This window comes from Chinchilla lanigera, unplaced genomic scaffold (assembly GCF_000276665.1).
Source record: "Chinchilla lanigera isolate Chin_1 unplaced genomic scaffold, ChiLan1.0 scaffold00182, whole genome shotgun sequence".
NCBI lineage: Eukaryota > Metazoa > Chordata > Mammalia > Rodentia > Chinchillidae > Chinchilla > Chinchilla lanigera.
The window spans coordinates 978,826-995,563 of record NW_004955583.1 but is presented as its reverse complement, the minus strand read 5'-3'; the positions used below and the strand labels follow the sequence as shown (position 1 = coordinate 995,563).

The 16,738-nt window shown below is 59.3% G+C and overlaps 2 protein-coding genes across 13 annotated transcripts; one reads left to right on the top strand and one right to left on the bottom strand.

The window, feature by feature from the left end:
• Positions 1-1,383: 1,383 nt before the first annotated feature.
• Tcf19 (transcription factor 19) lies at positions 1,384-6,176 on the bottom strand. Its single transcript, XM_005414334.2, has 4 exons — positions 5,855-6,176; positions 5,056-5,572; positions 3,587-4,136; positions 1,384-1,800 (listed from the first exon to the last, which is right to left on the bottom strand). The coding sequence occupies exons 2-4, from the start codon at positions 5,291-5,293 to the stop codon at positions 1,791-1,793; spliced, it is 798 nt and encodes a 265-aa protein (XP_005414391.1). The 5' UTR covers positions 5,294-5,572; positions 5,855-6,176; the 3' UTR covers positions 1,384-1,790.
• Positions 6,177-6,296: 120 nt separating this feature from the next.
• Cchcr1 (coiled-coil alpha-helical rod protein 1) lies at positions 6,297-16,426 on the top strand. Of its 12 annotated transcripts, none has more exons than XM_013509816.1 (17): positions 6,297-6,386; positions 7,183-7,248; positions 7,331-7,535; positions 9,033-9,336; positions 9,742-9,905; positions 9,998-10,133; positions 10,256-10,366; positions 10,545-10,694; positions 11,227-11,337; positions 11,421-11,527; positions 14,004-14,116; positions 14,282-14,327; positions 14,444-14,586; positions 14,660-14,848; positions 14,931-15,032; positions 15,521-15,741; positions 15,861-16,426. In XM_013509816.1, exons 2-17 carry the CDS (start codon positions 7,233-7,235, stop codon positions 16,221-16,223), a joined length of 2,481 nt encoding a protein of 826 aa, XP_013365270.1. In that variant the 5' UTR covers positions 6,297-6,386; positions 7,183-7,232; the 3' UTR covers positions 16,224-16,426. The 12 variants fall into 12 exon arrangements, with proteins under 12 accessions (XP_013365270.1, XP_013365266.1, XP_013365264.1 ...); XM_013509812.1 differs by having other exon boundaries at positions 6,302-6,386; positions 7,135-7,248; XM_013509810.1 differs by having other exon boundaries at positions 6,332-6,386; positions 7,058-7,248.
• The last annotated feature ends 312 nt before the right edge of the window (positions 16,427-16,738 follow it).

Sequence of the window (16,738 nt, the reverse complement as noted above, 5' to 3'; positions counted from 1 at the left end):
TGCCCAAGGGGAGCTGGGACTGGAGCCCAAGCTCCTCTGTAGAGGGTCCCGATAGGCAGCAGCTGCCTCCTGGGGTCCTGGAGGGTTTTAGCTGAATGCCACACCTCCGCCCAAAGATGCCGGCACCGGTGGCCCGTTACCTGGTCAGAGGGGGCTTCCTGAGTGGCCAGGGTGCTCTCAAGTCCTTGGGGGCTCTGGTGAAGGACCGAGGTCCTCGGATGACTGATTCTCCTACACACCGCATAGCCCAAAGCTCTACTTCACCATTCTTTGGTTGGGTAGTGGGGATGGAACCCAGGGCTCTGCGCTAAGCTTAACCACCCGCTGTTTATCTATTACCTGTCTATCTACTACCTATTTTTCATTCATTGTGGTGCTCAGGATTAAATCCAGGGCCTTTGCACTGAGCTATCTCCCCAGCCCTTTTTACTTATTTTGGAGGCAGGGTCTTATTAAGTTGCCCAAACTGTCCTTGAACTTGGGTCTCTCCTGCACAGCTGGGGTTGCAGGTGTGCACCACCGGGCCCAGTTACTGTGACCATGCCAAGCTCCTGGTCTTTTCTCCACACCAGGGTCCACTTGCTTTCTACCTAGGTTTTGAGATTTTCGCGTACCCTGTCCTTAAGAGGCTCAGCCAATAACCTCACCTCAGTTCTGGCTCTGCCAATAGCTAATTAGGCGCCTTTACTTTGGAGTAGTCTCCTTAGTGTGGGAAAAGCAGGGCTTGGGAAGTTTAGGGGAGGGGGATAGGCCTGCCCGATAGGTCCTAATGCCCTAGGCTGACGTGTAAGGCTTTCTTAAAAAGGACTACAGGAAAGATGGGATACTTGGTGACACAGTTCCACACAGGAAATCCCAGGCATGATGTGTGCGTGGGTCAGAAGGTTAAGCCACACTGAGCCAGCTTAGTACTTGCTAGAGCTGGTTTGCTAGCTTTCTCTTCCCCACTAGTAATGGTGAACCCTGGAAAAGCTGTCGCCCCATGAACTTGATCAAGTCCCAAATACCTTATTTTATGTTGGGTTTTTAAAGACAGGGTGTCCCCATGTTGCTCAGGCTGGCCATGATCTCGCTGTACACCGCAGGGTGGCCTTCACTCCCGATCCTCCTGCCAGAGGCTTCTGAGCCCTGGGCCCACGGGCACATTTCACATTTTCTTCTCATTCCCTTTACTCACCTTTCCAGGGAGCAGGTTCCCATAGTTCTCTGCTCATCCCCTCTACTTGCTCAAGAATTGGGAAGCAAAGCTCATGAGAAGAGCAAGTACCTGGGAATGTTTTTTTTTGTCTTTTTTTCTGGTACCAGGAATCGAACTCATGACGTCACGCTTGCCAGGCCGGCGCTGTGCCGCTGAGCTAAATCCCCAGCCCCAAGTACCCCGGAGTGGGTAAAGCTGCTTGTTCTTTATTTGGAAGTAAAAGCAAAGCTCTGGGAAGCATAGGCCAGGAACCAGCTCCAGGGCACAGAGGTCCTGGTCGGGGGCAGGATTAGCCAGCATAAGGACCTTGGGAGACACTGGGAGCCGGGGTTTCCCAGAGCACCTTAGGTGGCACCATTCGACAGCATTAAGAGCTCGCACTCCTCCCCAGGCACGGCTTCTGCAATTGCTGAGTGCTGCAAGATACTCTGGTGTCCATGGCGACGAGGCCTTGCACCCCATAACAGTGACATTCTAGCTCCTGGCAACTTCTGGAGGCAGCTCTTTCTTTGGCAGGAAGTTCGCTTCTGTCCCCTCGGCCACCAGGGCCTGCTCCAGGCTCTGAATCAGTATCCATAGCAACATCTTGGCATCATTCCCTCCTGCAGAGGGAAGGGAAGAAGGAAAGCATTCTTAGGGTCCCGCTGCAACCCCTGTGTCCAGTGTGGACTGGAGGTTCTGGTTTCATCCTCTGGTGCCTTGGTGGTGGGCCTCAGATCAGGATGCCAACATGGCACCTTGGGCATCAAAAGTCGGCCTCCCTGGCAGCCTGGATGCCACAGCCAGCACAAGCCACATGGTACCAGATGTCACAATCATCACCCTGAACCCAGGCTATTGTCTCTTCTTGGGACAGGCTGCACAGAGCTTCCTGCTCCCAACTGCAGGGGGAGCCCCTGGGGTGCCACTGGGTGCTTCAGGGGACAGCCCAGCCGATTTCTGAAGGAAGTGACAAACACCAGCATCCCTGAAAACCTGCAGAAGCATAGATTTTGGCCCTGGATGACCACCAGGCGATCCTTGAACAGATTCCTCTGAGCCTGGGAAATTAATTCCTTTTTTTTTTTTTTTGAGATAGGATTATTAATGGAGCCATGCTGACCTTGAATTCCACCGTCGGCCTTCTGTGCTGGGATTACAGGTGCACAACACCCCTGCCTGTCTAATCTTCATCCCTAAGCACTAGACGGATGAGTTCAAAGTCCTAAAGCGTAGGAACTTAGAGCTGGGGGTGTAATTCAAAGTACAGCACTAGCCTAGTAGGAGTGAAGCTATGGGTTCCATCTCACCGTCACTCAGCTCTACCAAAAAAGGGTAGGAACCCCTTGTCTGCCAGCCTGCACAGGGCAAGTATTTGGTTTTTGCTGTGCTGGGGAACCTAATCCAGGACCTTATGCTAGGCAAGTGCTCCACCACTGAGCTACATCCCCAGACCCAGCCCAAAAGACTTTTTCTTTTTTTTTTTTTTTTAAGACAGAGGTCATGGGCCGGGCATGGTGGCCCATGCGTGTAATCCTAGCACTCAGGAGGCTGAGGCAGGGGAATCGTGGCAAGATCGTGACCACTGTGGGCTACTAAGTGAGCTTGAGGCCAGTCTGAACTGCATAGTGAGACCCTGTCTCAAAAAAAAAAAAAAAGACAGGGGTCTCACTAACTTACACAGGCTGGCCTCAAACTTAGGATCTTCCTGCCTCAGCCTTCCAAATAGCTGGAACTATAAACCACCACACCTGGCGAGGATTTTTTTTTTTTAACACTCCATTTTTAACCACTATCCCTATGTCAAGAGGCTGGGGATATAGCTCAGTGGGATAAGCGCCTACCTGGCAAGTGCAAGGTTGTGAGTTCGATCCCCGGTACCGCAAAAAAAAAAAAAGAAGCCTATGTCAACTAACTGGCCTCTGATAAATAAGTAGACAGACAGACAGACATCTAGATAGATAGATATTTTTTCTTTTTTGTCTTTTTGAGACGGTCTCACTATGCAGTTCAGGCTGGCCTTGAGCTCACTTTGTAGCCTAGGCTAGTCTCGAACTCAGCCTGTCTCAGCCTCCTGAGTGCTGGGATTACAGGCGTGTGCCACCATGAGACGGTCTCACTATGCAGTTCAGGCTGGCCTTGAGCTCACTTTGTAGCCTAGGCTAGTCTCGAACTCAGCCTGTCTCAGCCTCCTGAGTGCTGGGATTACTGGTGTGTGCCACCACGCCGGCCCCTATATATATTTAAACATCAGTGCTAACTCCTGTCTGGCCATTCCAATGGCCTGCTTCTGTCCCCCCCCCACCTGTACCTCTCAAGCAGAGGGACCTCAGCCTGAGGCTCTGCAAAGGGACCAAAAGGTGGTGAAACGCTGACAGGAGGCTGAGGGACTGCGCCGGCTCTGCTTACCCTCCGGGTGTCAGTGGGGCCTTCTCCACACGGAGCTTCTTCCTGGGCTCTGGAAGCACTGGGGGGCTCTGGGGAGCCTCGCTTTCGTCATCCAGCTCTGCCAGCACTCGGTGAGCTGATTTCCTCCGGTTTCTTGGGGGTGGGCCGGGCGTGGGGGCCCCTTCCCGGGGTGGGGTGGGAACGGGCAGGCGCTGGGGCCCACCCCCACCCCGGGAGAAGGTGAGGGGCTGGGGCCGGAGCTTGCTGAGGCTGCCGATGGAGTTGAGGATCAGCGTGGCCTTAGGGGCAGGGGACAGCGTGCTGAGGGGCCGCTGTGGGGCCCCCTGGGAGGGCAGCATGGGCCGGAAACCAGCCCCAGCCCCAGCTTCTCCTGACCGCGGGGTGGTGATGGCAGCAAAGTCCTGAGGTTTGACCCGGACTTGTTGGAACATGAAGTAGAACTCCGAGGGGCTGGAACCTGGGGGCTCTTCCGGGCCAAAGGTCAGGAGGTCACCGTCACTCAGCTCCAGCCTGTGGCCCCTCGGGAGCCGGACATTATTGACCAAAGTCCCTGTGGACGGCGGGGCACGACACAGATGACAAGAACAGAAGCGGCCAGTCAGCAGCAATCTGACTGTTTGGTTTCCAGGGCAACGGGAAGGACAACCCAGTTCTCCCAGCACTCTGAACCCCTGGGCCACAAACAAGCTCCTTGTTGGCCGGAGGCAAATGTATCCCTCTGTGCTCTCCCGAGTGGCCCCTTTCCCTGCACCCGGCTCCCGGCTCCCGGCTCCCGGCTCTCATGCTTGCTTTGGCTGCCTCCACCTGGACAAGTCGGCTGGGCACGGCCCAGGGTCTGGCTCTGCCACTCCCCAGCTCCACTGCCTAACCCACTCTCCTTGCCCGCCGATCGCGGGTGTGGGAGCCGCCGACACCCGTGCACTGGGTGCCCAGCTCAGAGCCGGAAGCACTAAGTGAACGTCGGGCACACCACGCTCCGAATGCTCGCAGCACCCCCAGAACAGCTTGCCAAGCCTGTGTTTACCTAAGAGCAGATTAAGACCTGAGGTTTTGCCAGGTTCTAGTGGCAGAAAACCATAAATGCAGGCCTCTGCGAAGTCTTAAAGTGGGGAGAAGGACGTGCCCAGATCCTTAAAATACACTCAGTAACCGCCCAAAGGCAGGAAGGGGTGCCTCTGCAAGGCTGGAAACTGAGTCAAGTCCAAGCCCGGCTCCAGATCACTGCTACTGTGACACCTGCCTGTGGATGTCCTGGGCCCCGGATCGACCTCCCCGGCCCTTTGTGAGCTAAGTAGCCGGAACAAGGGTCAGCCCTCCGACAGCTGACAGTGCACGTTTCTGAAGGCCAGACAGGGCTGGACCACCGCTGCCCGACCTGGCAGACTGGGAGGCAGGTGGCCGGGTTCTGGGGGACGCCCTGATTCTTATCCGGGACAACCCCGGGTCAGGAGGCCCTGCTTGGTGCTCACCTTGGCTGCTGTGGTCCTCCAGGCTGACCCTCCAGTCATCACCCCGGCGCTCAGCATGCAGCTCGGCGTGGACCCCAGAGATGAGGCCAGGCTCCTGCTGGGGCCGCAGGGCCACATCGCACAGGTCCGCCCTGCGGCCCAAGCGGTAGGTGCAGCCAGCCCCGGTGGGCGGGTGGAAGGTGTAGAGATCCCCGCCCCTGCCGCCCCCTATTCGCAGCAGCTGGAAGCAGGGCAGCATGGGCAGCGCCTCCCCCGCAGCACCTCTTCCACTTAGGGGTTCATCCCGGGCCGAGCCTGGGCAGGCTTCGCTCGCCCAAGTCAGTCCGCTGAAGGCGGGGTGCGCCGGGTGTAATTTCGGCTTCGAGCACACAGCCAAGCAGGGCAAATTCGATGCAAAACTGGCTTTTCAGCAGACTGGCGATCTTAAAAATCTGAGAAGGTCTAGGTGCAGTGCAGCAACAGGGGCGCGTCCTGCGGCGCCTCGGCCGAGCTGGGTCCTCGGCCCCAAGCATCCAATCTGTGCAAAACAAGGACACGTTAGGCCGCTCGGGGCAGTGTGCGCGGGAGGCGGGGACGGCCCGCCGTCAAACCCGCTTCTCCTCCCGCACGTCTGGAGACCTGAGGCGGGGACCCACTGTCATCCCCAGGGCGCAGTGCGAACGGGCCCTAAAAGGCCAATAAAGCCAGCTTAACGCCCTGCTTTCCGCTTCTCTAGGGAATAGAAACAGCAGGAGCTCCTCGGGACCCTGCAAGGCAAACCCGGCCTTTTCCCCTGGCCTCAGCCCAGTTTCAGATCTACCTCTGCCGTGCGGTCTATGGTCTTCGGTCCAGGGCGGCCCTTCGGGGTCGGCCGGCGCGGGCGCACTCCGGAGTTTGACAGCCAGGAAGCCGCGGCAGGGAGGGGCGCGGCCACCGCGCGCGGGCAGCAACGACCCCTCCTTCGGAATTCCCGGGTCCAATGAGCCCGCCCCGTGCCGTTTCCGATTGGCCTCCTCGTTCACCCTCCTCCACTCTATTGGGCGACGATCTGAGTGGGTTCCTCTCCCAGCGCCCGCCTTTCGCCTTTTGTGATTGGCTCACAGGTTTTCCCGGGTTCCAGCAGTGGGGAGGAGTCGTCAGAGCGCGGAGACGCTGGACGCGTTAATTGGGCCCGCCTTGGCCGCCACTGCGCCTGCGTACACTCCCCCTCCCATCCTTTCAGGGCAAAATAGAACTTCTCCAGGGGCCCGCCAACCCGGCCGCCTCGCGCAGGCGCAGGCGCGGTTGGGGGGCGGGGCCGGGAGCGGGGTGCAGGGGGTGTGGCCACAGGGCCGAGGGGGCGCTAGAGCTGGGTGAGAAGCGTCGGTTGTGGGCGGGGAGGGGCTGTGGGGAAGGAGCGGCCGGGGCGGAAGCGATGAGGTGGTCAGAGTAGCCTTAGAGCTGGAGGTTGGGAAAGGCGAAGACTCGGGGCGTCGGGGAGGAGGGGGAGCGGGGCGCGCTCCTAGCTGGGGTGGGCTGCGAGTGAGGGCCAGCGTGCTTCCTTCCGGAGAGGAGCCGATTGGGGTGTAGGAGAGGCGGGCCGAGTCCCAGGGTGGGGTCCCTGCGCTGCGCGCGGGGCCGCTGGAGAGGGGCCGAGGGGCTAGGGAGATGTCGGGGGCTGGCGTTTCCGGCCCCGGGCTCCGCTGCCGGGGTCCCTGGGTGGAGGGGAGGCGTCCAGCGCTGATCGGGAGGGGCCCCGCGCCGTGGCCGGGCTTCGGCTGGGCAGTGCAGAGCCGTGGAGAGAGCCCTGGAGGTGGGGCGCGGGGCCCCTGCGCGGGGACCTCCGCCGTCCCCTTCGCCCCGCAGAGCCGGCATCCGCGAGCCGCGAGCGGGGCGAAGGCGCTGCTCCGAATCCCGAAAGTAGGGTAGAGCCTGGACCTCCCCCGAGCTGCCGTCTCAGTAAACTTTATCCGTGGTACGCTTGGGTGTCAGGCAGGCCAGAGCAAGCCAGCGGGTGGTCCTGGGCATCGCCTGCCGCTTTCAGGCAGGGACCTGCTCAGAGTCGGGGGAGCTGGCTGTCATGAAGGATTCTGACTGTTGCGGAGGCGTTCTCTATGGAAGGTGTCCTGGAAATTGAATCGGAGTGTCCCTGTATGTCCACTTGCTCAGGGGACCTTAGATGGCCGGAGACAGAATCTAGAGCTTTCAGAGGCGCGGACATGCTGCCACCTTCAGGTCAGCGGGGCGCCAGGGGACCGCGAGGAGACCGGGAGGCCTCTCCCTGCAGAACTAACTTCCTGCTCTTGTGATTCTCCAGGTTTCGCTGGGCTGGTCCCCCCCTCCCACTTCCAAGCTCGGCCCCTTCCCACTCAGCCAAGAGTGGCTCCAACCTGGATCTCAGATGTTACCCTCCTCCCGCCCCTGGACCATCAGGATGTCTCACAGAGGCACCAGAGGCCTCGGGTGACCGCATGGGAACGGGATGTTTGCGGGGATTGGCATGGGCCAGGCCGGAGAGGCAGGTAGGAACCCACTGCCACCATTTCCTTTTTTTCTTTTCTTTCTTTCTTTCTTTCTTTTTTTTTTTTGGTGCTGGGAATCAAACTCAGGACCTTGCGCTTGCCAAGCAGGTGCTTGTGCCACTGAGCTATCTTCCCAGCCATGCCACGTTTCCTGAGAGTTGCTTGCTAGTGACTTTCTTCACCGAGATGGGTTCCTTGCCTTCTTCTGGCCCTTGGGTCCATTGCCTGTGCATTTGTATGTAGGCAGTTACAACAGTGCATAAATAATAAGATCATGTGTTAGACACACGAGATGGGAATAACAAAAATGAGTAGGAGACATCTGACTTAAGTTCTTCATTAATAAAACGTTACCCCCCAAAAAAGAAAGCATTTATCTGGGCGTGGTGGTGCACACCTGTAATCCTCGTACTCGGCAGGCTGAGGCAGGAGAATCACCATGAATTTGAGCCCAGCTTTGGGCTACATAATGAGTTCAAGGCCAGCTTGACTTACATAGCGAGACCCTGTCCCCCCGCCAAAAAAAACACCCAAAAATCAATCAATAAACAATTCAGATTTCAAAGAGAAGAGAGAAGTTAATCAGCAGCTACTCCTAAAGCACAGTCCAGAGCCAGATGAAGAGCTGGGGATATAGCTTAGTGGCACAAGCGCCTGCCTGGCAAGTGTATGGTCCTCAGTTCGATTCCCGGTACCCAGAAAAAAAAACAAAACCAGAGCCAGATGAAGGGCAGAGAGGCCTGGCATTGTGCATGGTTCATCCTAACTGAGGGGCTGAGGAAGCCGTTACGGAGAACGCATACCCTGCTGTCCGTGAATGTGAGGGAAATTCTCATTCTTGCTGCTTCACCTGTGTCTCCTCCCAAGTGTACTGGAGTGTCACTGAAGTGGGATTACCCCGAGCAGGAAGGAATGGGATCAAGTGGGGAGGACTAGACTGGTGTCAGGAGGCAGAGGTTCTGTTTCAAGTTTGGGGTCTTTGACAAGTCACTTACTGTTCTTGGCCTACGGATGCCCTTTACTTAAAAGCCAGAAATAACCCATGTGGTTCTCCTTCTCCGTGACAGAGCCTTCTCAGGAGCGGTGTTACACCTGCGGAGTGGTCTCCAGGGCTCAGGACTGTGCCGTCAGTAACGGCAGTTCCTAGCACCCAGCCTCCCCGTAGCAGCCCTGGAAACTCAGGCCCTCCGCACCCCGAGCTTCCCGCACCTCCCCAGCAGTCTGGACTGAGAAGTCTCTGCATGATCTTCCAACCTCTGCACACAGGGCGGTGCGCCCACCATGCGCACACTGGCTGTTCATACCCTGCCTGTGTGTCGCTCTCTCCAGAGATCCGCACACGATTCCCAAGCTGTTAGGTCCTGCAAGCCCCGACAGTAGCACCTTGAATGCAGAGATCTGCTTCCTCCCTTCACCCGCCCCTCCCTGAGTGTGAGCAGAGGGCTGCTGCTCCTCTCAGCACCAGACACGGCTCCCTCCTGCCATCTGTCTTTGAAGGTCCCTGGAGCTGGCGGGGTCGCAGGCCCTGAGCCAGCAGGCGGAGCTCATCTCCAGGCAGCTGCAGGAGCTGCGGCGGCTGGAGGAGGAGGTGCGTGGCCTGCGGGAGACCTCGCTGCAGCAGAAGATGAGGCTGGAGGCCCAGGCCACAGAGCTGGAGGCCCTGGCCCGGGCTGAGAGGGCCGGCCAAGCTGAGGCCGAGGGCCTGCGCACCGCTTTGGCCGGGGCCGAGGCCGTCCGGAAAAAGCTGGAAGAGGGCAGCCAGCGGGAGCTGGAGGAGGTGCAGAGGCTGCACCAAGAGCAGGTGAACTCGGGCGGGAGGGGTTCAGATTCCTGACGGTCCGGGCAGCAGCTCCAGCAGAGAGCGGTGTCCCAGAGGCCCCCAGGAGCCCTGTGGAGCCTTGAGGTTTTGGTGAAGGAGCCTCGTAGGGGCGTGAGGAAGGTGGGCCTGGGCCCCAGAGGGCTGGGGAGGGGGTTGCTCAGGCGGGAAGCTCAGTGCCGCTCTTTGCCAGCCCTGGGACAGCAGCGGGGGCCTCAGTGACCAGATTGCCTGAGTCTGCACGCAGGGAAGGAGCTGGCGGACTAGGTGTGGGTCGTTCTCCAAGGCCACAGAAGTGGGAGTAGAAGGTCAAGGTCAAAGCAGGGGAGGTTAGGAAGGCCCGGATGTCCAGCAAGCTGGGCCCTGCTGAGCTCTCCCCTCTCCCCACAGCTGTCCTCCCTGGCACAGGCCCACCAGGAGGCTCTGGCCAGTTTGACCAGCAAGGCCAAGGGCTTGGAGAAGTCTCTGAGTGGCCTGGAAGCCAGGAGGGCAGGGGAAGCCAAGGAGCTGGCCACAGCTCAGAATGAGGCAGAGCTGTTGCGGCAGCAGCTGAGGTAAATGGGGTGCAGGGAGGGGCTCCGGGGGTTGGCAGGGGGGTCTCCAGGGTGCACCGCTAATGGCTGCTCTGTTTCTGCCTCTACCCTAGTAAGACCCAGGAAGACTTGGAGGCTCAGGGGGCCCTGGTTGAGAGTCTTCGGAAGTACGTGGGGGAACAAGTCCCGCCTGAGGGCCGCGGCCAGGCCTGGGAACCCGAGCGGCAGGAGCTTCTGGACGCTGTGCAGGTGGGGGAGAGGCGGGGTGCGCCGCAGCGGGCCATGGGGCGTCTGGGCAGGCAGAGGGGAAGGCGGTGCTGTTGCAGGCCTGTGCGGGCACTGAGCCTGAGACTCGCACCCGCTTCCCACAGCACCTGCAGGAAGACCGAGCCAGCCTTCGCGCCACTGCCGAGCTGCTGCAGGTGCGCGTGCAGAGCCTGGTGCACGTGCTCGCCCTGCAGGAGGAGGAGCTGACCAGGAAGGTAGGAACCCTGGGTAGCGCATGCGCGGAGGACCCGGGTGTGTGCCAAGACCTGCCCAGGCTTCCCTCCTGGAACTGCCAGCTCTTGCTGTGGCTTCTGCCACTCAAGCAGGACAGAGAGAAGCAAGGGGTGGCGTCTGTTCCTCTCCGTGAGAGCGCGCACTTCCTCCTGCCCACAGGCCTCACCTCCAGGGTCCCTGGAGCCCGAGTTTGTTGCGAAGCACCAGTCCCTGCTGAGCCGCTGGCGGGAGAAGGTGTTTGCCCTCCTGGTGCAGCTCAAGTCCCAGGAGCTGGAGCATGGAGACCTGGTGAAGGCGCTGAGAGGACAGGTCGGTGGCCCTGCCCCTCCTGCGTTCTTGCCCAGACTCCTCGCACAAGGGTGGCATTCGTTCAGTACGAAGCCAGGCATGGTGGTGCATGCCTGTAATCCCAGCACTCTGGGAGGCAGAGGCAGGAGGATCACAAGTTCCAGCCCAACCTGAGCAATTTAGCAAGACCCTGTCTCAAAAAGTGGGGAAAAAAAAAAAAAAAAAGCTGGCGTTGTAGCTCAATGCAAAAGCAAAAATTAAAAAATTAAAAATTAAAAAATTACTGAATGAGGCCCTGGCCCGGGCTGAGAAGGCTGGCCAAGCTGAGGCCGAGGGCCTGTACGCCGCTTTGGGGACAAGTACCTGTGTGAGCCCTCGTGGAGCTTGCCTTCTAGAAAGGAGACTCGGGGAACAATGAACAGGTAATAGTGAGCAGGGCTCAGTGCCGTAAAGAAAGGTCTCAGAGGCCCCCAGAAGCCTCTGACAGGCCATGCATCTGCTGGTGGGGGTGGTCTTCAGGGTCTGCCATGCCCAGCACCCTGTCCCGCACCAGGTGGCTGAGCTCCAGGAACAAGTGACAGTCCAGAGCCAGGAGCAGGCCATCCTGCAGCGCTCCCTGCAGGACCGAGCCGTGGAGGTGGAGGTGGAGCGCGTGGGCGTCAAGGTTGGTGATGGGGGGCAGCCCGGGCTGGGTCTGCAGGCCTCACTCCGAGAGGAGGACCCTTGCCTTCACCTGGACCTCCCCAGGCCCTGCAGACGGAGCTGGGTCGGGCTCAGGAGGCCCAGCGGCGGCAGCAGCAGCAGACAGCGGTGGTGGAGGAGCAGCTAAAGCTGGTGGCTGGGACCGTCAGCAGGTATCCAGGGTAGTGGGGATTGTTTCCCTGGTTCCTTGTCCAGTTTCTGGGGTGCCTGGGGTCAGACAGCCTCAGGCAGTAGGGGTGCAGAAGCTGGCAGCCGCGGGGGCCTGGCTGGATGTCTGCTGCCCTCCCACGGCTTCTGCATGTGGTTTCCCCAGGCGCTCCCTTTGCACCGCGCTGGCTCGAGGCTCTGCTCTTCCCCTGCAGCTCCGTCCAGGGCTGCCCTGAGCTAAGCGGGCCGCGGAGCAGGTTCCCACCTTCAGCTGCCTTCAGGGTTGGGGGTGTGGGCACACTGTCTCCTTCCTCCCTCCTTTCCTGTCTTTCTCTTACATTTTTTTTTTTCTAGTTTATTTGTTTTGAGACAAAGTCTCAGACACAGAAACCCTCCTGCCTCAGCCTCCTGAGTGTGGCTAGGATTACAGGCATGTGTTACCATGCTGTTCTTTCTCTTTACCATCTTATAGGTGTGTGCTGTTTGGGAAAAAAATGTTAGTCTGTGTGTTTAAAGCGACCCTTGCTTGCTGGATTGACAGCTAAGTGTGCGCCGTGGTCCTGAGTCAGTCACAAGCCTGTGTCTCACACCAACTTCGTGGTCGTTCATTCCTGACAGTTTCTGCAGTCTTTAGCAGCAAGACCGCCAAGGAAAAACAAAAGCTGCTTTGTACCAGTAGCCACTTCTGTCCCGGCAGACCGGTGCCTGAGCTGGCAGTCCACATGCCGCCTTTAGCACAGAGGCTGGCTTTGAACAGTGAAGCAGATAACAGTTTTGGGTTTTATAAAATTATGATGCAGGCTGTATCCTTGCTTACCATACTGCTTTCTTGGATTTGTGCCTTAGGCGCTCATTCGTTTTGAAAATATTCTAAAAACTTACCTGGAGGGGCTGGGGATTTAGCTCAGCAGCACAGCACGTGCCTGGCAAGCGCAAGGTTGTGAGTTCGATTCCTGGTACTGGAAAAAAAAACATTAGTTGGATGTGGTGGTACACACCTGTAATCCCACCACTTGGGATGCTGAGGCAGGAAGATCGCTGTCAGTTCAAAGCTAAACTGAATTACATAAGAACTATCTCAAAAAAGCAAAAAACCAAAAAATTTAGCCAAGGAAAATTGGTGGCACATGCCTATAATCTCAGTACTTTGGAGGCTGAGGCAGGAGGATCACCAGGAGTTCAAGGCCAGCCTGGGCAACATAGCAAGACCTTGACACAAAAAACAAGGGGCCGGGGATATAGCTCAACAGCATAATCACTTGCCTGGCAAGTGCAAGGTCCTGAGTTCGATTCCTAGTACAAAAAAAAAAAAAACAACAAAGTATGATTTGGTGGTGGAATGCTTGCCTTGCATACCTGAGGCCCTGGGTCCAGTCCCCAGTAAGCAGCTCCCCGCAAGGAAGATACAAATTTTCAACTTACTCAGAATTAGATGAGTTCTGAGGGACGCTTTCCCATACACAGTGCGTGGCCTGTGTCTCCTACCTGCACCTCCCTGGTGGGGACCCTGTGTGGGGACGGGGACCCTGTGGCGCATGTGCCACCACCGGCTGTGCTACCCTTGAAAGCTCTAAGGTTCACCCTGCTAGGAGAAGGCAGATTGGCCCGGCCAGGAGCTCACGGGAGTGGTTTTGCTAATGAGTTGTTACTGAGCACTGCTCCAGGCTTAAGCGATGGAAAGCAGTCATTGCCAGGCTTGTTCGTGGCTCTGGGCAGCCGGGAGACTTCTCTCAGACAAGGGCTCCAGCAGTCACCGTGCCGGAGGAGCCAAGGTGCTTTTCACTGTGGTCAGCTCTGTTCCCACTTGTTCTGTGCCCCTGCCCCGGAGTCGTGAACTCCTGAGGCGGTTTTGGCCCAGCCCTGCCTACACCCTGGCCTCTCCCCAGGGGTCTGCTTCACTGTTCTGCTGAGCCCGTGGCCCCGCTGGCTGATGCAGCAGGGGCGCTGCCCGCCTGGTGTCGGGATGTGCTCCTCCCAGAGGCCCCTCGCTCTGTGATGCCCGATGGTGTCAGAATCAGGTGGTGAGAAGTGAGCTTAGCGGTTGCTTGGGAAGCTGCCTGTCAGCCAGGTGTGGCACACAGCCAGGGCTGCCTCTGAGCATGGGAGGCTTTGGGGAGACACCGAGATACCAGAGCAATAGTTCCTCCTGCGTCAGCCTTCCGGAGTGCTGAGATTACAGGCGTAGCCGCCACACCTGGCTAAACGCATCGTGTCTGCTTGATACTGACTGAAGGCGTTGAGCTCTCAGGTTCTCATCTTTTTTCTCCTTTTTCTTTATTATCTGCTAAGGAGCTTGGACACACTTGGCATGCCAGCTCCTGCACCCGGCAGAGCTGTTGGAACTGAAGTCCTGTCCCACCCCGTGGCTTCTGCTTCCTGTCCTCACTTCCTGTCCCCACCACCCGTGGGTCCATCCGAGCCCCCCCAGGCCCTTTGAGCATGAGCCGAGGGTAGAGGGTCAGTGTCCTGCGTCCTCTCCAGGTGCCAGATGGGCTTCCAGAGCACCATGACGAAGCTGGAACAGGCTGTAGCCCGGCTTCCCGGCCTCAGCAACCGACTCAGCTACGCTGCCCGAAAAGTGCACACCGTTCAGGGTGGGTACAGCGTGGGAACAGTGTCCCGCCCACCCCCTCCAGCTGTGGCCCAGCCCTCTTGTCCCCTACCCTCGCCTGCTTCACCGGTCCCTGCGTCTTTCTGCTCCGCTCCCGTCTCCTGCCTCGTCCCCTGCAAACCCAGCTGTTTTGCCTTTTCCCGCCCAGGCCTGATGGCTCGGAAACTGGCCCTGGCTCAGCTGCGCCTGGAGAGGTGAAGCTGGGGCACTGGGAGGCGGAGGGGTGGTGTGGGAGGCGGAGCTTTGGGGTGTTGGGTGTTGGGGGTCAGGCAGCTGGGTGACTCCAATGCCTGATTCTCTTGCTGTCCAGCTGCCCTGCGCCCACACCCCCCGCCAACACCAGCGAGAGCCTTGAGCTGCAGCAGTTGCGGGAAGAGCGGAACCGCCTGGGTGCGGAGCTGCAGCTGAGTGCCCGCCTCATCCAGCAGGAGGTGGGCCGGGCGCGGGAACAAGGTAGGCCCGGCAGAGGCGGTGGAGGAGGGGCGCTTTGGGGAGAGGCCTGAGGGAGCACCCCTCTTCCGCCCAGGGGAGGAGGAGCGGCAGCAGCTGAGCAAGCTGGCCCAGCAGCTGGAGCAGGAGCTGCAGCGCACCCAGGAGTCCCTGGCCAGCGTGGGGCTGCAGCTGGAGGCAGCTCGCCAGGGCCAGCAGGAGAGCACGGAGGAGGCCGCCAGTCTCCGGCAGGAGCTGTCCCAGCAGCAGGAGGCCTATGCAAGAGGTGCAGGGCCGGCAGGGTGGTGGGCGTCCCCCCAGTGAGTGAGGTGGCTCCTCCTGATGTCCCTGACTCTGCTGCACCCCAGCGCTGCAGGAGAAGGTGGCTGAGGTGGAGACTCGGCTGCGGGAGCAGCTCTCGGATGCGGAGCGGAGACTGAACGAGGCTCGGAGGGAGCAGGCCAAGGCGGGTGAGAGGAGCCGGGCCAGGGCCCTTGGAGGGTGCAGGACAGGCAGTGAGCTGTCACCTGGAGGGCACGCTGTGTGGCCGGCACCAGGGCAGGACACAGCACACGACTGGCTCAGGGCTCCGTGCCCTCCCCGAAACCCCAGCAGCTGCCCCCAGCCAGCCAGGCAGCGGGTCAGCGGCCAGGTGATCAGTACTCGTTACCATTACTGACCAGGGAGGGCAGTCCGCCTCCACCGCGCCAGCCCTCGCTCGGATCTGCACACACATTTACGTACACATTTCCTGAATCACTCAGGTTGCAGACCGACTTTGCACTCTGTCTTCTGCAAGTAGGAAATTGTAGGTAACCGCGATACCATGAGCGCACTTCAGGAACGAGAGCACTAAGGTCTAACCCGAGGCTCCTGTTCAGCCCCCTAAGAAGCTCTCCGGAGATCAGGGTGGGGAAGGTGCTTTGGGGTCACATACGCTCACACCTGCACTGTACAGGGGAGACACAGATCTCGGAGCAGAGCAGCTTCCCGGCTGACCCCACCGTGTGTGCCGGGCTCTCCACAGTGGTCTCCCTGCGCCAGATGCAGCGCACAGCGGCCCGGGAGAAGGAGCGGAACCAGGAGCTCAGGCGCCTGCAGGATGAGGCCCGGAAGGAGGAGGGGCAGCGGCTGAGCCGGCGCTTGCAGGAGCTGGAGCGGGACAAGAACCTCATGCTGGTAGGGACAGCGGCGGCCTGGGCCTGAGGCCTGAGGCCTGAGGTGCTGGTTGATGAGTGAAGTGTGGAAAGGTGGGGGGCTCTGCAGGGCTCGGTGGCGTTTGACCCTCTCCTTCCCAGGCCACCTTGCAGCAGGAGGGTCTCCTCTCCCATTACAAGCAGCAGCGACTGTTGGCCGTTCTCCCCTCCCTGGTGGACGAGGGGAAACCTGTGGAGTCGAGCTCCAGACCTCCAGGGCCCCCGGCAGCTGCTCTGCCCACCAGGAAGTCTGGAAGAGGTGATGGGCTACTCTTGGGAGCCTCGGAAGCTCCTGCACATGCGTGCCCTGGGGAGCCCTCCAGGACCCTCCCAGCCCGCTCTCTCACCCCTTGCAGGCAGGGTCGCTGCAGGGCCGCCCTCCGGTGCCGTCCTCGGTGTCTGCTCTCCAGGGTCCCTCTCTGCACTGCTGGACGACCTGCAGGGCCTCAGCGAGGCCATTGCTGAAGAAGACGCTGCTTGCCAAGGGGACAGCAGCGCTGTCCACAGCTGAGCAGCTCGGAGCGGGCGGGGACGGGGCCTGCAGGCTGGGTCCCCAGAGGAGGCACGGGAGAGCTGGGGTGGCCAGCCCGCCCCCTCCCCAACATCATCCGAGGCCAGGTCCCACCAGGTCTGAATTGTGCACAATAAAGAGACCCCCACAGAGCTACTGGGCCGCGTGAGAAGTGTTCCCTGCAGAGCCCTTCCCCTAGACCCTGGGAGGTGTTTGCAGAAGCACTCACTTTTCTTTATTCTCACCTTTTGCTTTAAAAGTTTTTAACCAGGGGCTGGGGATTTAGCTCAGCGGCAAAAGCGCCTGCCTGGCAAGCGCAAGGTCATGAGTTCGGTTCCCAGTACCAGAGAAAAACCAAAAAAAAAAAAAAAGTTTTTAACCAGGGTGCTGGTCTATACCTATAATCCCAGCACTCCAAGAGGCTGAGACAGGAAGATTGAGGCCAGACAAGGCTATTATTTTCAAAGAA